General features: G+C 38.8%; 1 protein-coding gene across 3 annotated transcripts in view; it reads left to right on the forward strand.

Moving 5' to 3' along the window:
- TRPC4 (transient receptor potential cation channel subfamily C member 4) overlaps positions 1–26,031 on the forward strand; it is a 134,813-nt gene that overhangs the window by 92,533 nt on the left and 16,249 nt on the right. The window contains exons 4-6 of one of the 3 annotated variants that reach the window (XM_030477058.1): positions 4,455–4,791; positions 18,615–18,754; positions 23,595–23,908. In XM_030477058.1, the coding sequence (XP_030332918.1) occupies positions 4,455–4,791; positions 18,615–18,754; positions 23,595–23,908 (791 nt within the window). Of the gene's footprint in view, positions 1–4,454; positions 4,792–17,965; positions 18,184–18,614; positions 18,755–23,594; positions 23,909–26,031 lie in introns of those variants that run through there. The other 2 variants (XM_030477060.1, XM_030477059.1) reach the window with 2 other exon arrangements.

Raw genomic sequence — 26,031 nt, forward strand, 5'->3', positions numbered from 1 at the left:
ATTTGAAATTAAACAATAGCATAATTACAATTTAAAAAAATGACATTTTATGCTATTCTTGGTGAGAGCAGTGTAAAATCTGGATTTTATGATGAAGGCATCTATGCTGTGAATTTGTTTTTCTATAGGGACCTGATCTGAAGGAGGTTGCCCTGACAATATACAAGCTGGTGTTCTCTGGTGCTTTGATCCCAAATGAGCTGAGTAGGTCCCTTAATGGCACACCTGCAGACAGAGATGAGAAACAGTTGACCCAGTGGTTTGGATCTAGTAAGAATCATGGTTATAATGATAGTTTGCTCCAGTTGGCACTAGACTTAGAGAGGATGAACATGAGAAGATTCACAGTAATGGGTACAAGAATCAGGGTTTCTGGCCTGAGGCAGAAAACAGACAGTGAAACTATACCCAAAGGGGTCCAGAACATGGTCCCTAGCTTTTAGAAAGGAAAATGTTGTGCTGATCCAGTCAATAGCATTAAAGCATTTAAATTGCAATTAAATGTTATTTTTCTTAATGAGCCAGACCTCACAGAATGCGTGCCGAAATCCACAGATGTATTCTTTTGGGGAGATACAGAAAAGAATATACAATGATGTCTCTAAAGGGAGAAACAATCTACCAAATTTAATGAGGTTGGGAGTTGAATCTGTCATTAGGGCCAAACAAATATGCTTTCACAACCAGTAGATAGAGAATTTTGACATCTAAATTTGAAGTTAAAATAACTAGAAGAGCTTGGGGTTTCGTTAAATATCTGGGAAAATGTGTAAAATATGAAATGTTCTAGAGAAATAAAAAGTAATTTGGCTTAATTCTTGCTGGAGCACAACCATTGGTAAATGTGTGTGACAAAGCATCAGACCTCAGAGCTAACATTTCTTACCAATTTGGCTGTAATGGCAGTAAAAAACAACACAACAGAGAATCTGGCCGTGATTTCAAAAAAGTTTTACTAAGAAAGTTTAAGATAACCGTTTTCTTTTGCTGCCTCCTCCCAGAAAGATTTTTAATATTCCCCTGTTAGAGAACAGTACTGAGGACAGTTTTGTGTTACAGCATAACTTACTTCTACGTAAGCCAAAAAGGAAATAATTTTCCTTTGTCAGCTTTCATTTCTAGATGACAAATCACATCTTTCTCTATGTAACGTATACTAAACCACCTACTGATCTGCGAATGGGGATTCAATTTGGACCTCAGATTTTGTTAGACTGCTTTTTAAGTGTAAAAATGAGCGCTCTGTTATAGTGGGGATTTTTTTTATTTCTTTGCATATTTCCTAATAGAACGAAACAAATACTTGCAGGTAATACTGTGCTACAGTGAAGAACTGACTTCAGTTATTCTGTTGATATTTATTAAAAATATTTTTACAAATATTATTTCTATAAAGAACATATATAGTTAATAGTATTGCCCCTGTTATTTCGTCTTCATTTCTATTGACTGAAGGATACGTATTACAGAAAAACTAAACATCAGGTTTAATCAGAAGTGAAAACTAAATTCTGGGCTACGTATATGCTTAGATATCTCTAGAATCAGGTTCTGCTACTATTTATACCAGATTATTTTTTTTGGCACTGTGAATAATTCCTGATCTTCACCAGTCTCAGGGAAGAACCAATTCCCAGCAGGACAACTAAGAGAATGAGTACTAAAACATTTTTAGATGGGCAGACTCTCTGAATGAGCTAAAGATGTGCAACCAGGAATAATCATAGCAAAATCCCTCATATAATTACAAAATTCTGGAATCTATTGGAAGCAATTGTAATGTGAAAATATAAACTTGCTGGTTGCTAATTATAGGGAGACAATGTCAAAGTCAAATAACATACAACATAATTCTGACAGTACAAAAGATACTTTGAATACCTCAGAATGTAATATCTACAATTAAGGAAAAAATATATTAGACTGAAAATATTTTGGCATAGGCAATGCAGAACTGGCAAATTAATGTCACAGAGTATTTCTATTTTTGCTTAGGAACTGATTACTTCTAGGTCAGAGGGTATGTAATAAGAAGATACGAAGAAGGGGAAACAAACATCAATAGGGCAACTCTGAGGCAAAAAAAAAAAAAGAAATATTTTGCTAAGGAATTAGTCCGCGAGTCATTTTTTTTTACTAGTTAAGCAAAGCACTAATCTGTACCTATCTAAGCAAATTGAGGCGAATTTTTTTTTAGGGAGATCCCTGTTAAAAACTAGGCAAAAACATAACTTTGAAGACATCTGCTCTTAACTGTATACCGAAATACTCCAAACACTTATATCTCGAAAAAAACAACATGAAACCTTGCAAATGAATTTTGCCTGATAGAAAAGAACACTGTAACTATTCTTTAAGACTGTTTTCAAGATGCTTATGGTATGAGTACATTTTCTTGTCTTTCACAACAGTCAGAGGCAGCCTCAGTGTTAGTGTCTGGTAGGTGAATATGTCTCTGCTAAGAGCAGTGGTGTTTCATTAACATACACCAGGTTCGAACTTGGCTCAGGTTAAGACTTCTGACAAGATCCAGACATATGTAGGATCTCTCATTTCATTCCAAACTAAATAGCATTTTCTACCAGTAGTAATCCCAGTGTTTTCAAAAACTGTTTTAAAAGTCACCTATTATTCCCCACAAGGAACTTGGCTCCTGTGTTTGTAAGTATTATCAAAACAATATAAAATCCCAAACTAGGTGCATTTGATTAGAATTCAAATCTGAAATTACTTGCTGTAAATGGACCAACTGCTGGCCATGGCTGAGCCCAACAGTGACAATAGCAGCACCTCTGGGATAACATATTGAAGAAGGGGGGAAAAATGCACAACAGCAGTTGCAGCTGGAGAGAGAAGTGAGAAGTAAGAACTGTGAGAGCAACAGCTCTGCAGAAACCAAGGCCAATGAAGAAGGAGGAGAGCACGTGCTCCAAGTGCTGGAGCAGAGATTCCCCTGCAGCCTGTGGTGCAGACCATGATGAGGAAGGCTGTGCTCTGCAGCCTGTGGAGGTCCATGGTGGGGCAGATCTCCACCTGCAGCCCGGGGAGGTCCATGGTGGAGCAGATACCCACTTGCAGCCCAGGGAGGACCCAATGCTGGATCAGGGGGATGCCTGAAGGAGACTGTGACGCTGTGGGAAGCCTGTGCTGGAGCAGGCTCCTGGCAGGAGCTGTGGCCCCGTGGAGAGAGGAGCCCACAATGGAGCAGGTTTGCTGCAGGACTTGTGACCCTGCAGCAGCCTGGACCCACGCTGGAGCAGTTTGTTCCCAAAGGACAGTCTCACCTCTGTGCATGACAAAATCTTGGAACAGATTCTCCTGGAAAGCGTGGTAAGGCACATGAAAAACAACCCTAACTATTCTATGATTCTATGACTGCACTCATGGAAGGGACCCACACTCGAGCAGTTCATTAAGAACCGCAGCCCATGAGAAGGACTCATTCCGGAGAAGTTCCTGGAGGACTCTCTCCTGTGGAAGGGATACCATGCTGGAATAGGGGAAGAGTGTGAGAAATCCTCCCCTGAGGAGGAAGGAGCAGCAGAGACGTGTGATGAACTGACCACAACGCCCATTCCCACTGGAAGTGGGGAGGTGGTAGAGAAAACTAGGAGTGAAGTTGAACCCAAGAAGAAGGGTGGTGAAGAGAAATTGTTTTAAGATTTGGGTTTGTTTCTCATTATGCTACTCAGATTTGATTGGCAATAAATTAAATCAATTTTTTCAAGTCAAGTCTAGTTTACCTATGATGGTAACTGCTGAGTGATCTCTCCCTGTGCTTATCTTGACCCACGAGACTTTTGTTATATTTTCTCTTCCCTGTGTTGCTGATGAGAGGAGTGACAGAGTGGCTTTGGTGGGTACCTGGCATCTAGCTAAGGTCAACCCACCACAATAACATAAGAAAAATCGTTTTTAGCAAAATGCAACTATTCTGGTTCTCTTTGATGCATATGTTGTTACTACTCTATATCTCTTATGTCGAGTCCAGCATGCTGCTACTATATGCCCCTTTATAAAATAAAGCACTGGATAAAATAAGAACTAGTGATAAAATAAAACTATGACATAAACCCCTGGAATATACTTAAAGCTTCTTTGAAAAGCTATCTGACAAATATTAAATATTTACCGGGTTTTTCAGTTTGAAATCAGCTTTTGAGGTACATGTGTTTTACAGTTGGTTGGCTCCTTGAACTGAACTGACAGGGAAGTCAAGTTTTATTGTGAAAAGAGAATTTTGATGGCTTTGTACTATACATTTTAAATTGAAAGAAGGGCAGGCTGACCCAGCCCTGTCTTACTGGTATTATCAGTATGAATGAGCTTGCACAGATGGTGTTGGTTTTTTTAATCTCTATCCAAAAGTTGCTTATTGTAAGATACATAGCATGTAAATAACTTTACAGAGGTAATAAAGAACTGACCTTCTTCCTTTCTTCTTTTCTCTGTAGTTTGTTGCTCAGCCCAACTGCCAGCAGCTGCTCGCATCTCGCTGGTACGACGAGTTCCCCGGATGGAGGAGGCGACACTGGGCTGTGAAGATGTTGACATGTGTTGTGATAGGACTCCTTTTCCCGATCTTCTCTGTGTGCTACCTGATAGCTCCCAAAAGCCCATTAGGGCTGTTCATCAGAAAGCCATTTATCAAATTTATCTGCCATACTGCATCCTACTTGACTTTTCTGTTCCTGCTGTTGCTTGCCTCTCAGCACATTGACAGGTCAGACTTGAGCATGCAGGGACCGCCACCAACCATCGTCGAGTGGATGATATTACCGTGGGTCCTGGGTAAATGTATTACTAAAGAAAATACAGTGAAAAGTGTTTTGACCCCTATGGTTTTGCCAAGTATTCATGAGGCAGGAAGACACAGTAGAGAGTTCTATCATGAATTATTGACCTACCAAAACAGGCAAATTGTCCATCTCCTCCACTACCTAGCAAAAGTAATAGACAACTTGGAAAGACTTTAATAATCCAGTGTCACAGCCTGATATATTACAGTAGGGAAAATAAAAGATACCAGGGGTTCCTTCCTGTGATTAAGCAGTGACCTGAAACATACATATTTGTATTCTCTTTAATATCTGTTTTCTCCAGGCCAGAAATTTTTCTGATTATTCTAAGCGTCTATTTTTGACACAGTATAAAACAGTCCTCGCCACCAGCCTTTACTGTGAGGTGTGTTGTCCTTCTCTGGGTAAATATTGCTACTAATATTTTAAAAGCCAATATGTAGTAATATTGCAAAGGAATTAATTAATCTCGCAGGCTGCTTGGAATTGCATTTCCTACAGACAAGTCAGACTAACTTCAGTGAGTGAGATTCACATTTAAATACTAAAAAAAAATCCCTCCAGTAAATTTTCCTAGTTTTGTACAATCGAGAAATAAGAAACCAATATAAAAATCATCAGTTTGATACATTACTTACTTAGAAATCAATGCTACAATGCTGAGGAGGAGCAGGGGGCTTTTCTGTGCTGTCCCATGCCCAGAGGAGATATTAGGAGCCTTTCTGCCCAGCCTTCCAAAATAGTAGGTGGTCAGTATCTATCCAGCTTTCACTGTATCGAGAGGCTGAAGGATAATAAGAACATATGTTGACACATAGACCTTGACATGCCACAGTGGGTTTTATTATTAATCTGTCTTTTTAAAGAAAGAAATTAGAGCCCAGAGAAAAGGCACAATTTGAGAAGGGGAAGGGCTAGTTTCAGCTAAAGTCAGTTGTAAAATTTTGATTAACTCCTTTCCAGAAAACATGCTGTGGGAAGAGGAAGAACCCCCATTGCCCTCAACCTCTGACACTGTTGTTTACTTAGGAAAGGGTTTAAAAAACTCAGTATCCCAAAGCACTTGTTTGAAGAAGCCATTAACCCTGAGAATTATGACTAGCAAGATGACTATAATTTCTAAAAGCAGCATTAATATTTGAAGTATAGACTCATATAGCCAGATTATAGCAGTACTGCCTGTGCTGAATAAGTCCTTCCTCTGCAAGTAGTACAGGTCAAATCAAGGGAACTGCTTGCATAAACAGATATGACCATGAATAAAGATCAATAGTCAGATACCATGTGGTCAAATAGCTTGTGCTTAATCTAAACTGTAATGTTCAGAGAAGCTGTGCCTTCCAAAATCTCTTGCATCTAAACCAGTGTATTTTATACACTGCTCTCTAGCGGTCCCTGATTAGTGGTTTCCTGTAGTTCCAGTTTCACATTTGCTGGGTTCAGCTTTCAGACTTTGGTTGCTGCAGTGCCTTAGCCCATCCAAATAATAAGGCACCAGATTAATCCATCATAATCTCAGGCAATTCATTAGGTTCCTAAGTTGCCCCCATCACTGAAGGATTTTTTTGAATGAATGAATATTGGCCAAAACCTCCTGTTTGCTGTTTTCATATTCAAATACATACAAATTGTGGTCTAGTAACCTTTTAATAAACTAAACAGTTTTATGAAATCCTTATCAATAAGCTAAGGTTATTTTCCAGTCCACAATTTAGTTTGTGATCTCATCTCTTCAAACTGTACAGTTATGCAGTATCCTTAAAAAGAGTAAAAGTAGCACTCCTGAATTACACAAGGGAGCCTAAATCTGGGGTACATAGATATATCTTCAAATCTTCTGGATGTAGATGAAAATTGTTGATGTCTGAGGCAAAATTAATGTGGTTCTAGGGTAACAGTTTTTCTCTGAAATTGGAAACATGACCAAGTAAACCCTTTTCCCAAAGCAAAAGGTTATCTTGGTGCAGCTACAGCATGTCAAAATCATTAACATTTTAAACAATAGAATTCTTTGTTTCTTTTTCTCTTAATTCAAATAGCTCTGCATGTAGTTTGCATTTTAATAGCTACCTCCCTTAAAATGAAGAGAGGAAGAGGGGCTCTACTTTCCAGGCTTCTCATCAACATGAATTTCAGCATAAGTATATTTCATAGAACTTAAAAATTGCAAGATTGTCCATAACAATCTAAACTCTCCAACGATCAAACAGTAATTAGCATTTGCTTACTACTATGTAATAGAAGGCTGAAAGTGCATGATTAGCACATATTAAACATGTCACTAGAGTAGGAGGCTCAGAGGGAAAACCTGTATTGGGCCACATTTCCATGGAGACTATCGACTTTACATTTAAAAAGTCTCCTAAGGAACCTTTCACATTAATTTTGTCTGTTACGTGATTAGATGATTACACAAGCGGTGTTACAGTATGTGGTGATTATCTGTGGAACAATAAGTCAGTATAACAAGGCTAATGTTACAGCATTAAAAAACAGCTGTGAAAAAATCTCTCAGTAAGAAGAGTCAGAATCTCCTGTCCTTGCATTTAAACAAATAAGAAACAAGCTTTTGCTGGTAAGGAGAATTAATTTTGTTCTTCTTATTAGCTGTCGATGCAGATTTCCTAAGCTTGCCAGATGCTTCACACTACAGAAATATAGGGCTGTTTCCTACATTTGAGAATCCATCACCACTGAAAACGAGACAGAAAAAACAAGAACCCCATCTTGTTGGGGAAAAAAAAAAAAAGTCAGGAAGAACAATATTTTCCATCATCAACTCCCTGTCCAGTGTCTAAGTGGCCTCTGAGCATGATAACAGTGATGCATAGGGGAAATCAAACAAGATCCAGCTTCACCCTCTCTGTGCCTTGACTGCAGCTCACCTAAAGATCATACTGATCCCTACAGACTTGTCATACTGGTTCTTCTGCCCTAATCCCTAGCTTCAAACCTATCAGTGACCATGCTAAATGTCCTCACAATGGGCGTTTGGTTCACCAGGGAATGCTACAAAATTTAGAGGAGAAAGCCAAGCTTTCTTAGTAGATGTGGTTAAAAAGCTCCCTGCCAGTTGTTCAGGGTGGCGGCAGCAAAAAGAACATTTTTTTAGTCAAATTTGTTTTGATGAGTTTTTTGCTCTTTTAAGGGCATCTTTAAATGTTCATTGTAATTATGTTGTTCAGAATACTGCCTGGAGCAGGAATGCAGCCTTACTGGACCTTTTAACAATGCATTCCACATCCTTTCTGTCAGAGTGGTTTATGCTGTTGGAGTACATGAATCTATAGAGAATGTGGATGTTTGGGAACTGTGCAAACTGCAGACATTTGTGGTCAGCAAACTGCTGGTGGGATGTGTGGGAGTGTACAGTCTTGTCAGTACTTAGCACAATGTACATCCAAACACATGGCACAGCAAGACACTTCAGATGAAGTGATCATAGAGGTGGCCAGCAAACTGCACATCATCTTCTAAATTTGATGAAGAAAGTGTTGTATTTAAAATTATACAGTTAGTACAAATTGACATGTTCTAGGGAGCAGATATAAAGGATAATACGGCCAGCAAGATGAAACAGTACATAACCAGTAGTGACAAAGTGTAGAAGAGGAAAATAATCCCAGACAAAGCTGGAACACAGCTTCAGTCAGAAAGAGGATAATGTGCCTAATGACCAATCAAGGCCATTTAGTCCAAACTGCTGCTCAACATAGGCTAACTGCAAAGATGGATCAGATTGCTCAGGTTCTTGTCCGGTCAAATCTTGAATTTCTCTAGGGCAGATATTCCACTGCCTCTCTGAGTAACCTGTGCCTGTGTCTAGCGACTGGTAAACTTCTTGCCTGGTAGTAGTTGCAATATCTCATGCCACAACGTGCAACCATTACCTCTTGTCCTTCCAATGTACACTTCTCGGACAAGTCTGGCTGCAATTATTTATAAGAAGCAATTTCATTAGTGGTTGACAGCAGTAATAACCCCCATTAGACTTCCCTTCCCTTTCCCTTCCCCTTCCCCTTCCCCTTCCCCTTCCCCTTCCCCTTCCCCTTCCCCTTCCCCTTCCCCTTCCCCTTCCCCTTCCCCTTCCCTTCCCTTTCCCTGGTTTCAGTTGAGTCCCACTGTGCTTGCTCCTCTAGCATTCAAATGTTTCACAATTTAATCCTACAATCATATAAAGAAAAGATAAAGAAAACAGAGCTAGGCTTTGCAATGGGTGTGCAAAGCCTAGCTCTGATGCATTTGCTTCCTAGCAGGGGCCCTTAGTAAGGAGGCTAAAGACACCTGGTTTTGGTTTATTTTGGTTTGGGTGTTTTTTTTGTCATTTTTAAGTTTTCTTTTCTCCCATTTTTAGCAGGAGTGGTGAATGTTTCACCCACACACAGTTATTCCTGCCCTAGTACTCTCCTGAGATAGAGGTTCAGGCTTCAGTACAGGCTGCAAAAAGGCATGCTTCCTGTTCCCTGTGCATGAATTTTAGCCATAAAGCTTCAGTGACAAACATTCACACTACTTTTGGGGGATATAGTTCAAGCATTTCAAGAAAGGAAGGTGTTTTGAATGCTGAAGCACAGTCTCATGTAGACATCTAACTGAAGCCCCGAGGCAGGCTTCTAAGTGCTGGTGAGACACAGTGTTTGATACTCATTTCTTTTTCCAGTTCCTGCTGTTCCTCTTGTACAGGCTCTCTTAACACTCAGTATTCATAGGCTGTGGGCCTCAGCTAGGCAGTTGAAACTCAACGTGAGCATAAAATGCAATTTAGGGGGAGTTTAGGTCTCTTGCATAGTGAATTTTACTTTCAGTACTATATACTTAATGTAGACATTGAATAACAGAATATTTCCATGTATAAACCCTTTCATGGGACTGGCCTCCCAAATATGAAGTTTAGAGCCTCAGTAATGAGATTTTGAAATCCTTACATGCCTATTAATAGGAGAGAAGGCGATGAGAAGTTTCCTACATCCCTAAGTATCCACTGCAGGCCTTGCCTAGAGCTGCACATACAATGGCAGTCTGTGCAGGACTCAGAGCTTTTGAGAAATGCTATAAAGGCCTTTCTGTGTTTCACAGACAAGCTAAACATTCATTTATTCTGCCTGCAGGTCTTGTATCCCTTTGTGCATCTTAGCCTTGTGCATGCTTAAAAACTGTACTTATTATTATTACTACCTGATAAGAATATCTTCATTATATTATTCTAGCAACATGGAGATAATGTAGTAAGTGCTGCAAAGATAAAGAACATGCAGATGTTTGGACATACAACACTTTAATGAATATTAGATTGCATTACTGTACATATCGGATACATATTGCTTTGTAAATTAAGGCTGTCTACGGTAGTATTTAGTATATAAGCCTTGCTCCTAACCCTCTCCACAATATCTTTGCAAAAGCAAGAAACTATTATTTGTATTAAATGAATTTTTATAAATACATGCAACAAATAGTTTCAACGACACCATGGAGATTAAATGATAATGAGTAAAATTATGAATGCTCTACTCCACATGTAAACCTGTTGAGCTTCATAGAGATTTATAAGCAGAAAATAAGGATGTTCTTTTTCTTTAAAAAGATTTATAGAATCCTATGCAAAAGTGTCTGAAAGGATTGACCAATGCTTTTGGCTGGCTAAATTTCTGTCTACAACGTTACTGTAGAGTAGTGTTCAAAAGCAAGAATGTGCAGAATTTCCATACTCTATCTCCATATTTAGGTACCTGTCCACAGCCCCTTACTCCAAACTCAGACATTTAGCTAGTTTGATTGTTATGAATTAAAAGATTAGATTAAATCAAAGTAAACATGAAGAAAGCAACTCAGGTGCCTACAAAGAGGCACCTGGTCCCATTTTTGATGACTGATACACTCACAGAGGGGTTATACCTATGATAAATACTCTGCAGGAAACCTGTACCTTTTTTTGGCAATGCATGGGGTGGCCAGCTTGGGTATTGTCGTGGTTTAATGACTGCTGCTGCTGAACCCAGGACAGGTATGAAGGGCATTTGAAATGGTGCTAGATACTACTGTTTAAGCATTAAAAAAAATAAACTATATCTTTCATGTTTTCCTAGATTGTGTCAACTACACCATCACCATCTACAGTCCACTCATGTAGAAGGCATAGGTGCACTAACCTGAAATGAATTGGATAAGCATTTTTGATTAATTTGATTTTTATTAACCCCACTAGCCAGTTGAACCCAACTCAATTGAACATAACAGTCAATCCAGGGTTACAATTTTTTTTTTGCATGTACTCCAGGACACTAAAAATTTTTTCTTGGTTTATATTCCTATTCTTTGCCAAAACCCTGTTTGACAAAGGAAAAAAACAAAACAAAACAAAAACCACCACAGGAGAAGAAGAAGGGCCAATAATGTTAAGATAGATGTAGAAGGTTAAATCTCCTTTAATCTTCCACTGTAATAATGAACTACAATTCATTTGCATTTCAGAACATGTTGTAAAGGAAATTCAAAAGACTGCTTAAAAAAAAAAAGTGCTAATTGCATATATTTGCTTTTGGCATGTATAGGAGTACTGCGAAAGTCAGACTTTTTACTACTCAAGTTAAGTTATGAAAGAAGGTGTGTTGTCTGAAGATACTGGGTACTCTCTCTTCTAAAGTTACTGGGTTTAGGGAACGGCTATCCCACTTGCATGGATGCCTTACTGCATAAATACTCAAGCAACTGAACAATCCAATGCTATTGGACTAGGTGATGAGACTAAGCCATAAATATTTGAGGGGCTGTTCAGTGCTGATTGTCCAAACCATTTACACCTGCCCTTCTATAGTGGATCAAATATATATAAAATACCATAATTCATAATGCTAGGCTTAGACCAGTTTCATTTGCAGCTGATCACTGTTTCTTAGAATTTATACTTTTCCTTGAACACAAGAGTAAACACACTGCTGGTACATAATTAGCACTGAATACTCCCGGCTCTGATAGAGTATAGTTCATCTAAAAGGCTCAAATGCTCTGTAATCCTTGTGTTGTTCATTACCTTTTCACTGCGCTCCAGAGGCATTACTAAAGTCATCTTCACTGCTTCTGTGGGGGAAGGAATTAAGTTCAATTGCACAGATAAGAAACCGAAGACAGAGTGAATTGAGGTTAGACGTCTAGTATTCTCAGTGTTGAGTTGTGTGCACAGATAATTTAAACCAGCAATTACAACTTGGCTTGCTTGAGTATAATCATCCTGGAAAGAGAGCTGAGATATAAATGGCTCCTCTGGCCATCTCACTACCAGCTCTTTGCCTCACCTGACACAGGATCCAGACACCATGCACAGTTGTTCCCCTCCCAGACAGCCACTTCCCTGTACCAAGGAGAAAGCAGAAGGTGTGAATTTGGTTTTGTGCATGTTCCTTGAAATAGCTGTATTCTGTTAACAAAACGTGCCCGAGAGATTGGGAGTCCATTAATTATTCCAGGATTCCTCTACCTTCTGCAGAGTTCAGTTCATCAGCCCAGGTGTAAAACAGAAGAGATATTTCAAGTCTTATCAATGATCACTGAATTCCCTGGGGTGACTTTCCTGTTTCAGAGAGCTCTAGATCATTAACAGCTTGTCTCACTTGTTGTATCTGTGAAAATCTGTAGATCGCATAGTAGAGCAAAGTTGAGTTTATCAGTTAAATGTTTTCACTGTCCAGTGAAAATATGTTCTCTAAGAAACATATTAAAAGATTGTTGTTGAACTTGGCATGCAGACATTGACCCTGAGGAACCTCTTGCTTCGCATCACTTTCTGGTAAGGAACAAAAATAACACAGAGCAACCAACCTTTTGTGGGAAAGGTAAGGCCAAAATTAGCTAGGGATCCACAAATCTTTCTAAAAATAAAAATAGTTCAGAATACTGCAATTCATATATTTCTTTGACAAATCTTGATGTTATTATTTACAGTGAGATTTAACCATAATTATAAATAACAAAAGGCAGTGTTGTGGAGATGGTATAACATTTTTGTGAATTTCCACAGTTGCTGGAAAATTATTTTTGTAGTTGCTCAAGATTCAGTACGAGATAGGAATTTAGGTAAGATGTAACTAAGACTTTTTGTCTTAGAACTTAATACACATTTGAATGGATTTTGTAGGGCAGTTATTTGGTTTTGTTTGTTTCTTTTGCATGGGAATGAGAGATTAGTTCCTTAGGAGTAAAATTACACATCTAAGTAGCTATGAATTGATAATGGATCAATCAGGATAGATGCAAAATTTTTACAGTCTGAAAGTTATCTGCCAGCCTGCACGAAAAGATATTGTGTCTAACCCAAAGTCTTATCCAAAGGGACAGAGAACATTTGTAAGAGTATAGAGCTTCTGTTCTGCTCAAAGTTGCAAGGTTTGCCAGCAGACTCTTACTTTATGAACAGAAAAGTAGGCCCACATGTTTTAAAAGGCATTTCTATGTCTAATATCGAGAGATTTCAAGACTGGAAATACAACTTCAAAATCTAAGTCTATAGATAAGTACATAAAATAAAAGCTAATCTTATCAGTGTATATGTATTGATGTTTCTACCTATACAAAAGTCTACACCTTAATCATATGTAGTATGTGATATCCGATACTCAATTCTTAAAGATTTTTTAAAGTGTTACGAGGTGATTTTAATGAAAGATGGTATTTTTCTAAGAAAATTCTTGTTCTATTTCAGCACTATTTATTCTTCAGTAAGAAGTATTTTAATTTCTGTCCATTTTGTTGGCTTGGGCAGAATGTATTTTTACAGTATGTAGGGTTTACTTTAGAAGAAAGAACCATTTTCGTCAATATTCAGAAACATTTACTGCAAAAAAAGAAAATATACTAAGCAAACAGATTCCAATTTTTTATCCAAATTTATTTGATCTGATCTATTTTAGTTCCTTTCTTTCATCAGGCAAACTGGACTTCAGTCAAATGTTTCCATTGATCCGCTTGCATGTATAATACTTCACAGTGCTATATGAAACCTCTCCTGTCATTCCCAGGGTTTCATGCGGTCTGTGGGATTCTTGCCCTGAATTTGTATCTATTTCATCCCATTAAAACCACGGGGTACTTAATGAATTTTGTTTTTACCATCTCATGCCCATGCTGTTATTTCTCTTTTACTGCTCCCTTATCTAGTTATAAACAATGCAACAAATGCTTGAAAGCCTCACCTTCAACTTTTCAATTTAAGTCCTTGATTAATGAGATGGAAGAGCTGCATAAGGTTGATAATTTCATTTTAAGTTGCAATAAGTGGTAAAAGCAGGTTGATGGGGAATGGATAGGTGAGGGTATAAGAGAGAGATGTGAAATCTAGCTGGCATGAAGAGATAGGAAGGACATAGTTGGAGCAAAGAGACAACCAGAATACAGCAAAGATTATCCAGCTAAAACAGTGAAATCTGCTCTGAGTGGAATTATTTCAGTTAAATACAGGCATCTGGAAGTTAGACATCTTGTTTAATTAAGTCCAGTCCTCCAAAGCTTGCTTTTCAGTCAGAAGAATTCATTTGAAGAATGACCCACCTGCAGGTGACAGGAGTATTGCCTTGGAGATGTTTGTTTCCTCCCAGGAGGTAAAGAGCTCTTTGGGCGATGAACTTATCCCCAGCCTGATTGCTTAAAGGCTCTTGCTTTTAGATCTACCCCTTGTATTTGGCTGGTTCCTCATAGCAGTTTTTCCCTAGTACCTTGTGCAGGCTAGTGATGTTCCCCCTGCTTTGTTGAAACGTCATTTTTCTTGCTGCTGGGCATGTAGCTCTGACATGAGTTCTGTCACCATGTGATAGCATTGCTGCTTTAGCACATTAATAAGCAGGCAATGCCTGGAGTCTAGATTTCTTTCCTACCTGTAACAATGCACCTACTAGACAGTCTTGTCACTGCATGTCATCTCCTCTTCTATCATGTCAGCTCATATTTTGGAATTGCCCAAAAGACTCCTTAGATAATAAAGTCAGGTTGTGTCCAGCTATCCATAAGTCTTCTAAATAGAAAAGGGAAGTGTGCACCATCACGGAGACAATGCTGCCTTGATCTCTGGATGTCTTTTTTTAATTAACCCTCCCCCAAAACATAGATTTTCCTAGCCTATTCCTTATTCTCCCAGTGAATGTGACAGAACAAATTGGCATATTGTATCAGACCCTATGGTGATAAAAGCTGACTTACTTTCCCACCCCCCCACTTGCAAAAAGATATTGTTATGATCTAAAACAAGATGTCAAGACCTCTGGCTATGTGACCATAAATTAATCTTAAGCAGCACGACTGGGAATCCCTGAGGTTTGTTGCTCAGAATAGCTCCATCATGTAAGCTCACCAGGCCTTAGAGAAGTCTTCATCTTTGCTGAAGCTGAAAGGCTCCAGGATTTCAGAGTACACTGTTCTAGGATAATCATTCAGGCACACTTGGGAGGATTTACAGAACCCAAGAGATCCTACTTCTTCCAGCATTCATTGCTCCTGTTGAGCACTCCTCAGGATACCTCACCATAGAGGCCTGGTACCTGCAAGGACTGATCTCGGTGCTCATCATCTCAGGGTGAGATTGCCCTGGAGTTCTGAATTTTGGCAATCAACCTTAGAACTTTGTACCTTCAAAGTTTTGCCTTCGGTAAGGCATGTTTGGGAAGTTCTAGTGTGCATACATGGATTGTGTGCCTGACACAAATGTAGCACCCATCAGTCCACCTAGCTTCCAGTTCTCCGAAGTCCCATAAGATCTCAGTAACTGTATTTGTATATCTGGAGTTTGCACTTAGATGTTTTATCTGGCAAAAAAGACTAAATTATCACCATTGCAGCAAACAAAATGTAGGTTTTCCATTATCATTTGCTTGATAGGAACAAGACCTGCATCAGGATGAACATAAAAGATGTCCTGAACAAAGAAAAAATTTAGAACCACCACCATTACAGTGTCAAAGTATACTCAGAACTTTCAGCTGCCAAATGACTTCAGCGTTGCTGGTAGTTTGGATTAATTCTGTTTCTAATTCAAAATGATCAAATTTACAATAGCCATATACTTTCTTCCACTGTTCTGTAATAGGTCAGTGTTTCTCTGTTAACGTCAACTTTACAATTATGTTTCATTTTCTGGAGCCCAGGAAGTGCTTGGAAAAACAGCCTGGCTTTTCACTCACAAAACAGATCAAATGCAGAAGCATTAGTCAGCATTTCTTTTTCAATCTGTACATAATTCTATTGTATTTTAGGCAGTGCTATCAAAGCATATAACGCTGAGCAACAGTATTGTAGGGAACAGCCCTATTGCATTTGTGTCAGCTCACACTTTGGCTGGTTGTGAATCACGGAATATCTTGGCAGAAGACTTCAATGAACCTACAGCCTCCCACTTAAGGATTCATCTTATTAATCATCCCAAGCTATTTCTGCTCTGTTTTTAAAGCATGTTTCAAAGGAAATGCTTAACTGTGACGAATTACAAAAGAGTTTATTTAATTCTATGAATGTGTGTATTTATTTCTGTAAAGCCTTGTTATTTGGAGTTCTTCTATCAATGCAACTGTCTGCTTTCTGTGCCATAGCAGTCTTCCCAGTGTCAAGATCCTGGGGCTACATCTGTATTATAAAATAAGAGCAAGGAACTGTTCTCTAACACTGAGGCTTAGGGGCCATATCCATGTCACACAGCGTTGGTCTCCTCTGAGCCTGGAGCCAGGGCTTCTCAGGCTCCTCAGGCTCCTGTGGCACGATGCTGATTTTTATTTGACATTCTGCAGGTGGAACAGGCATGATTTAGAGCAGTGTCTGGAATGTGAGTGGTATATTGCAGCCCGCAAAACACCTGCTTTGATGACCTGATGATGCTTAACATGTTATGCCTAAAAGTTAGTGGAAGAGCAAGCAGGGATATTTGCAAGTACATGTACTGCATGTTGCAGGCTGGCAGGAACTGTGGAGGAAAGGGGCAACCTTCCCTGATGTCATCATGTTCATACTGTGTGTCAGGAGTGACCAACTCTTTGAAGAGTAAGTGGTTAAGCCGTTTCACAGGCTGAAACAGGCTGGCAGTTAGGAGTCTGCCTGGTAGTCCTGTGAAGGTATGTTCCCTTTGTGGCACTTGGGCAGTTAACAGCAGCAGTAGACATTGTGGATATTGACCCCTGCCATGTAGTAATGTTCACCTGTTTTCTCACTGTGACTCATCACAATTGATTGTGGCTTGAAAATAAATGTTAGCTTCTTAACAGTGCTATATTTTGCATATTAGTTTTATCAGATAACTTAAAAATAGAGTTGTAATCAGCCTGGTCCTTTCTTAGAATGTGTTCCTCCAGCTCTGCAGAATGCTGAAATAGTGGTGGTGGCATGGCTGGAAATTAACTCTATGAAAATAAAAGTTGCTGGACCAATCAGATGATTCTGATACTCCTGAGGCTTGTGATTACTGATGATGACACGCAGAAACAAGATGGGAATATGTTGCTGAGGTTTGGGGGGAGAAAGTAGTGAGGAAGGGAACCTTTCCTTTTGAAAGCAGTCATTAGACAGAAAGACTCAAGCCAAAATATTGCAAAATGAAATTGTACTCCTCCCATCTATCCCCCTCCTACCTTCCAAATAACTCAATAAACTACCTGGAACAACAAGAATAGACCAGAAATTACTTGTTAGGTATCATGTTTGAGAGAAGACATAAGTTTTCCATGCAGTCAATTAGAAGACCATTGAGACAACATGTATAAGGTTCAAGGTGAATTAGGCCCTTGAACCTTAGAGTGATGCAGAACTCTACAGTCTCCTGGAGGAAATTTGTTCAATATTTTCTAATGGAACATGGGATAAGCAGGGGGAGAAAAGCCATGTTGAATTAACTGTTCTCAACATCTATATCTGAGAAATTGCTCCTTTTTTTGCTGAATTTTGTTCCTTTAATGAGGACAAAAGTAAGAAATTTCTTTAAGAAAATAATGAGCTGTGAAAAATTGAAAGTTCTATTAGTATTTTTATCAAAAAAGCTCTGTAGATAATAATATAAAATATGCATCTGAATGTTCCATATTGGTTTATTGTACTATATTATACAATAATGTGACATATCTTCTTCAGAGATGTTTAATGTTTATAGCATTAAAGAATCTCCACACAGTTGTTTCTAGAGCTGTTATACCAAGTTCATGTCAGACAACTTGCAAAATTTCCCACTGGGATTTAATATTTCTGTATCACTTTGTGTCCAGCACAATGCATGCTCTGCACACCTGAAAAGTTTCCATTTCTTCATGTCCCAAAGGAAGAAATCAAGAAAAAACATTCCACTGAAGAAACTACTCTTTCCTATGCAAAAGGGAGACTTCAGTTCAGCATTGACAATAACAATAGAAATTCTCTTACTTATTGTGTGAGTTCCAACTGAAATAAATTAGTGTGTTGGACTGAATCCTGCAGTCATGAACTTTCTAGTTTATGATATATGGCAGTAGATACCAAGGAGAAAGTTGGCTGGTTTTAAGACCCTTTTTATACTTATTAAGATAAGTATAATGGGGAAAAGATTGACTAAAGCCAAAGAAATTGCCTTGTACGAACAATTTTTTTTTTTTTTTTTTTTTTGTTTTTGTTTTTGTTTTTGTTTTGCCTGACAAATTAATTCCGGAAAAAATAATGGGAAGATAAAATTTCACCTAACTAGATGTGTAATTTAGAGTGCTTATCCACCTTCCCTTTATAATTAATATAAGGAGAATCAATCTATTGTGAAATAAGTGTCTAGAATAGTCACAGCCTTTTTAATTGAATATTCACACTTAATGAATTATGTTTTATTTACAGGTTTTATCTGGGGTGAAATTAAACAGATGTGGGATGGTGGACTACAGGACTACATTCATGATTGGTGGAATCTTATGGATTTTGTAATGAACTCCTTGTACTTAGCAACAATCTCTTTGAAAATTGTTGCGTTTTCAAAGGTAAAGTATTTTTTAAAAATTCAGCAAAATATTTAAGATAAATGAAATTAGGCTTCTTCAAATTTTCTCCTGTATTTGAATGTTCTCAGCCTTAGAAATGCAAGAGATGTATGATGTGTATGCGTGACAAGAAGCTAGACCAGGATAAGAGCAAACAAAACATTGTGATTTATACTTCCTTATTCTTGGGTGAGGCAATCTTTTGTTATTTGATCCTGAACAGTCATACTGTTATTTTCTTGGAAAAGGGTAATCACTGGTAATAACAATGTTTGCACAAAAATATGTTTTGTGTTAGTTTTTGCCTGTTTTTCAGTAAGAAATTAGTGCCCCTAATACAATCTTATATACCATGCAGAACTTCCAGACAGGACTACAAGAAAAATATTTACTCAAAATTGGGGGGGGAGCTAAAGAGCAGGATTTTAACTTTGTTTTGAAAATTCATGATAAATACAACATGAAAAAGTAAAGCTGAATGGGATAAAATGGTCACTTGCGGCTGGGTATGTTCATTTTCCCATCCTTTTCATGGACTTTTTATTTATAGTTTTATATTCCCACTGTTTGACTTACACTACAACAAAATAGCCCTCCTTTCCAAAGCCGTGGAATATGATAAATGCTCCATCCCTGGCAGTGTTCAAGGTCAGATTTGAGGGAGTCTTGAGTGGCATGGTTTAGTGTGTGGTGTCCCCACCCATGGCAGGGGTTTGGAACTAGGTGATCTTAAGGACCTTTCCAACCTTAACTGTTCTATGATTCTATGATTATATGTTGCGTTTTTTATGTATTCAACATGAATCCATAACATGTTAGAAATTCCTCATAAAGTATTTTAATCAAAAAATGGTCTCAAGTGCAAGGAAGCCACATCTGAAAGGAAATGAAGACATTTCTTACCATCTGTCGTGGAGCTCTTGTCACATCCAAGTAAAGAAAACAAGCCCATTTTTACTGGCCACTGTGATCAGCGTTATATTTCAGATGTTTCAAGTTCCCCACTACCAGCTACCCTGTATGCATGAACGGAGAGTCTCTCCTTTTAGCTAGGAATAGGAGACAGCTATCAAGTAGCTGGTTAGAGCTCCCTCTTCTCAAACAGCAGCTGTTCCTGCTGCAGCCCTGCCACAACTATAAAGGAACAAAGGAACCTCTAATTTATACCATCTTGTGTCTATTTACAAGCTTCCACATGTCAACTGATCAGGGGCAGGGATGAGCAAAGACCTCTGATCTGTTGACACACCATCCTCCTCCTGTGACTGAAGGGTTTTGGTGTGATGGCTCTCTGGCTGCAAACCTTTGGGAGTCTTCTCACTCAATGAAAGTTGGAGCTATTGCCTGAAAGAGTGAGATGCTTGAAAGTGTGAGGAGAGCTGTGACTTACAGCTGATGAAATGCTTTTTTACACACAAGGATGCCTTATCATAAGGTGACTGGAAAATAGTAATTTCTCTGTCGCATGTAACAAAGCAAGTAGTTCATTGAAAATGTATGTTTCCAAAGCATTGGAGATGGCAAATTATTCACTTTAGAATAATATTAATTAGAAGATATCCTTTCATCTCCCAGACAGCTTCTGCTTATGGTAATCAAATTCCAAGGTGACAGTATCTGGCATAATGTGCATCCATTACTCTCTAAATTAGTGCCTGCACGCCAATCATAATGAACACAGTCCATAAAGCACTTTGGTTCTGCAGTTATTATTTTTTTACTGCTTATGCAACTTTGCACCCAAATACCTTTTTGTTTCTTAAAAGAGCCTCAGTTTTGGTAGTCAATTGAAACACATGATGTTGTAATGAACAGAATAATACAAGCTTAATTTAATACCCAGCCACATTTCCTTCAAATACATGCAAAAGATTTCCCCACCTCTGTGCCAGATGAGATTGAGAGGGTGCCAAAAGTAACCAGTATGTTTTGATATAAAGCTTTTATTTTCATTTCCTAAGAAAATAAGACAGGTTTTTCTAAAATAGAGCTTTTCTGTATTTATTGAGTCCAATATATAAGCCCAGTTCTTAAATAAATTCTACCTTCTACGAGCCAGCTCAAGCCACCTAAGAAAATATTTTAACTAACTCTCTTGAATAAAATTATGAGAATCCCCTTATACTACTCTCCTGTGTGATAAATGTTCCCAGAGGTAAATGTAATATTTATTGCCCATTCAAGGCTCTCTGACTGACATAGTAGTTAAGCAGATATATATTATTTACAGCAGGTGATGGGATTGTGTAAAATGTACTAAAGAATGTCATTTCAGGATGAGAAAACTGCTAAGATAACTGAAAATTATATGTTTCATTGCCAGTATTAAGATAAAATAAGTACATCTCATATTTTTCATAGAATCATAGAATGGGTTGGGTTGGAAAGGACCTTAAAGATCATCTCATTCCAACTCCCCTGCCATAGGCAGGGACATCTTCCACTAGACCAGGTTGCACAAAGCCCCATCCAGCCTGGCCTTGAACACTTCCAGGGATGGGGCATCTACCACCTTTCTGGACAGCCTGTTCCAGTGTTTCAGCACCCTCATCAGAAAAAAAAAATTCTTCCTTACATCTAGTCTGAATCTACCCTCTTTTAGTTCAAAACAATTATCCCTCATCCTGTCGCAACAGGCCCTGCTAAAAAGTCTGTGCTCGTCTTTCCTATAAGCCTGCTTTGAGTATTGAAAGGCTGCAGTAAGGTCTCCTTGGGCTTTCTCTTGTCCAGGCTCAAAAACCCCGATTCTCTCAGTGTTTCCTCACAGGAGAGGTGTTCCATCCCTCTGATCATTTTTGTGACCCTCCTCTGGACCTGCTCCAACAGGTCTGTGCCTTTCCTGTACTGCAGACTCCAGAGCTTGGTGCAGTACTCCAGGTGGGATCTTAACAGAGCAGAGGGGCAGAATCACCTCCCTCAATCTGCAGGTCATACTTCTTTTGATGCAGCCCAGGATGTCATTGGCTTTCTGGGCTGCAAGCGCACAGTGCCAGTTGTGTCCAGTTTTTTTATCCACCAGTACCCCAAAAGTCCTTCACATTAGGCCTGTTCTCAATCCCTTCATCATCAGCCTGTATCAATACCAGGGATTGTCCTGACCCAGGTGCAGGACCTTGCACTTGGTATTGTTGAACCTTGTGATGTTCAAATGGGTGCACTTCTTGAGCTTGGCCAGGTCCCTCTGGATGCCAACTTGTTCATCGAGCTGTCAACCACACTATTGAGCTTGGTGTCATCTGCAAACTTGCTCAGGGTACACTACATCCCACTGTTTGTGTCGTTGATGAAGATATTAACCAGTACTGGTCCCAGTAGAGACCACCACTTGCCACTGATCTCCATATGGACGTTGAGTCATTGACCACTACCTTCTAGATGTGACCATCCAACTAATTCCTCATCCACTGAACAATCTACCCATCAAATCCAACTCTCCAATTTAGAGAGAAGGATGTTGTGGGGGATGCATCAAAGGCCTTGCCAAATTCCAGATAGATGACATCATTAGCTGATGTGGTAGTGGACAAGTAGCCTTGTCCACTGATGTAATCGCTCCACCATACAAGGGCACTAGGTTGATCAGGCAGGACTTGCCCTTGGTGAAGCCTTGCTGACTGTCTTGAAACAGCTCTCTGTCCTACATGTGCCTTAGCCTAGCTTCTAGGAGGATCTGTTCGATGATCTTCTGAGGCACAGAGGTGAGGCTGATAGGTCTGCAGTTCCCAGAGTCCTCCTTTCTAATATTTTTAAAAATGGGTACAATGTTTCCTTTTTTCCTGTCACCAGGGCCTTTACCTGACTGACTTCAGATAACATGGGGAGTAGCTTGGCAACTAAATCAGGACTCTAGGAGAGATCTTGTCAGGTCCCATAAACTTACGTACGTTCGGGTTCCTCAGTTGGTCTCAAATCACTGAGAACAGTCACCTTCTTTGAAGGGTGAGTGCAGTGTGGAAATATTGTGATGCCTGGCTATGCTGTTTCATCTGGTCCCAGTGACACAGATGAGTCCCTTTCCTTACTACTGAGGGCATACTAGCAGCTCTGACAGATGCATCTGGGTGGCCTTCAGTAGGTAAATACAGACTGCACTACGGTCCCTCTTTAAAATCAGCTCCATGTGGTATCATCCCATGATTTTAGAGGACTTCATAGCATAGATTCTTTCTTCTGATACATTCTGTAAAACAGATTAATGAGACTAAACAAATAATAATGAATCTTCCACAGTAGTTAAGCCTCGGTTCAAAGTTACATCTTTCATCTTCAAGAAATTTTTGGTAGAGCTGGAACAGTAAAGAGTCACAGTTCCAGGGATCAGACTCTTCAATAATGAGACACACAAGCAGTTTGCCATGGTTCATTAATAAACAGCTTTTTCATCATTGGTTCTGTGTTAGTGATTAAGTGATATACTTATTCCTTGATTAAATGTTTTCTTCCAACTTGCCGAGGTCTTGGGGGTTTCTATCCATCATTGTCATATCCGCACTGTTCCCAAAGAAATAATTTATCAATTTTACAGCTGAAAGTTTCTATAATTATAAAAGCCCAGGTGTTCAAAAACTATTCCTTTTGCTTTCAGAGAGAATTATTAGATTTGCATAAAACTAGGAAGTGTAGAACATCCTGAAGATAAAAATGAAGGACAAGTACATGAGTACTGCCCATTTTTTGTTTTGCTAAAATAAAAAACTGTCCTGAAGACATGTTGCTTTCTGAAAGACATTTAGTTTTATTGTGCTATCTGCAAAATAATTGAAGAGTTTATAAAGAAACTGACATACTTACTTATGCGTAAAAATAGAGGAGTAATTTCTTCCCTTCTGCTTGTTTTCAGTATAGTGGGTTAGTTCCACGGGAGAGCTGGGACATGTGGCATCCAACCTTGGTGGCTGAGGCCCTGTTTGCAATCGCAAACATCTTTAGCTCCCTACGCTTGATCTCATTATTCACTGCAAATTCTCACCTGGGACCTCTGCAGATATCTCTAGGAAGAATGTTGCTGGACATTTTGAAGTTTCTCTTCATATACTGCCTTGTGCTGCTAGCTTTTGCAAATGGATTGAACCAGCTGTACTTCTACTACGAGACAAATGAACCTGGCAACTGCAAAGGAATACGATGTGAAAAGCAGAATAATGCATTTTCAACGTAAGTGGCTGATCTATTTCTATCCTTCCTTTCTGTCCCTAGTATTTTAATCACTTAGATGTTGTTTACAGGAAAGAGGCTTTCTGTTTCTATTGGTATTACAGTAGTGTCCTGACAGACACATTTAAAGTTACCCTAATACAGAAAAGTAACTATTAGCATTACATCAATCTGTGATGATATTCATCCTGTACCACAGTGAAGTCTGTACAAATCATGATATCTCAAAAGATAAAAAGGTAAATAAAGAGAAAGGAGAGATAATATGATATTAGAAAGTACATGTTTAGAATTAAGAGAAAAAGGTCACCAGATCAGAGCTTGTTTATCCAGGCAGCTGTCGCACTGCATTTCTTCTATGTCAACTTGTGGGCATTCAATAAATCTGGTTGTCTAAAATCATGAAGATTCTTTGTAAACGTGATAAACTGAGGCAGGAAAAAGCATTCAGTCCAGCCTTCTACTGAAACTGCATCTACTCCACACAATCAAATACGGTATTCTAATTTCCAGTTTAAAGTTTATTTATTTTTCTTTCACTTGAAAAGCAACTTTACTTCACTCTGTTCTGTAGTTTATTTATAGTACCAAAACTCTACCAAATGAATACTAATTCTCTATCTAATCTTCAACTTCCAATCTGAATCAAACTCCTACTATAAATACCTGTTCCCTATTACCTTCTATGAATTTTATCTAGGCTGTTTTTAAAATATATTTATTACCAATGGCTTCCTTCTCAAAGCAAATAATTTTATAAAAATAGCACCTTTTACATCATCTTAATTAAGTCACTTTGCTCAGGCATGGTATATTTATTTCGCATATTAATAACATCTTATGTAGTTCTAAACTTTGTGTGATCTAAACAGAAAAGCACAGGGAAATTTTTTAGAGCTCCAAGTTTATGGAAGCAATATTTGGGAAATAGTGGGGACTACCTGTAATAGTGACAGAAGATGGTGTCAAGCAAAGTGTCATGAATCTTTTCTGCAGAGTCTTTGCTGCAACTGAGCAGGAGAGAATAGTGGTTGTTCACTTTGTGCTGAGGCAAGTGCAAACCATACCAGAGACTCCAGAGCAGTACTTTGCCACTCATACACACTGTAGTACAGGCACAGAGATTCAAGACCTGGGGTTGCTATAAGTCAAAGCGTACTGCGCTCTCAGGTTTCTCTGTGGGACAGCACTGTACTAGGTTGCTTGATAAAGTTCTGTTTCAAAGATGATAACACTTGGTGAGAAAGGGGCTGAAGGGTTACGTTTTGCCTAGTTCTGGACAGCAGGTCCCCCCATGCAGGACCACCCAGGGTGCTACAGGTCCCCACAGTTCAGCAGCCTCCCTTTTCCGGGTGCAGTGGGCACAGCACTGGTGGCCCACAAGTCCTGTCCAAGTAACCCGCTCCTGGTGTCAGGGTGAAGGAGCAGGAGAGAGACCACAGGGAAAACTCACTCCAATTAATACCAACATATGCGACCAGGCTAGCAGAAAATTTTGCTTCAAACTTTTCAGGAGTAAAGGGTCTAACCAGAGCCTATCCTTATGACACTGTAGTGTAGCTGAACATTGTACAAAAGTGAAATTATGTCGAACTGTCTAGTTGCAGAGGAATCCTTTTTAAGTTGGTTATTGTTGTTTAGCTTCATAGCTCTTGTCCCAAATTTCTCTAAGGGAATATCATATACTTTAGTTATAAAAGCACAAGTTTCATTTGAGCAGCATGTTTGTCTTTTTAATGTCTCCATTCTTTACAAAACAAAACATATGCTAATGATAATAATGTCATTCTAATTATACAACTCCTTTTATCTCAGTGGCTCTCAACACAAACCAGAAATTGCATAAACTGACAACACCAAGCATGTATGAGGATGCTATAATTGTTTTAACATCTTGATTTAAACACAACCATTGAGTTACTTTTGGATCCTTATTCTACCCTATACAGTCAAGGCAAAGGGTCAAAATGCTTTCAAAGGCAAGTGTCTAAAATAAGATCTCTAAAACTGTATTATCCCTCAGAAGTTTGTACAAAATCAGCCTTTTACTCGCAGGCTTATTTATAGATTCAGTATCGTGTATCTGGAAGCTCAGATTTGAAACATTAAGCCATTGTTTCCCT

Source organism: Strigops habroptila, chromosome 2 (genome assembly GCF_004027225.2).
Source record: "Strigops habroptila isolate Jane chromosome 2, bStrHab1.2.pri, whole genome shotgun sequence".
NCBI lineage: Eukaryota > Metazoa > Chordata > Aves > Psittaciformes > Psittacidae > Strigops > Strigops habroptila.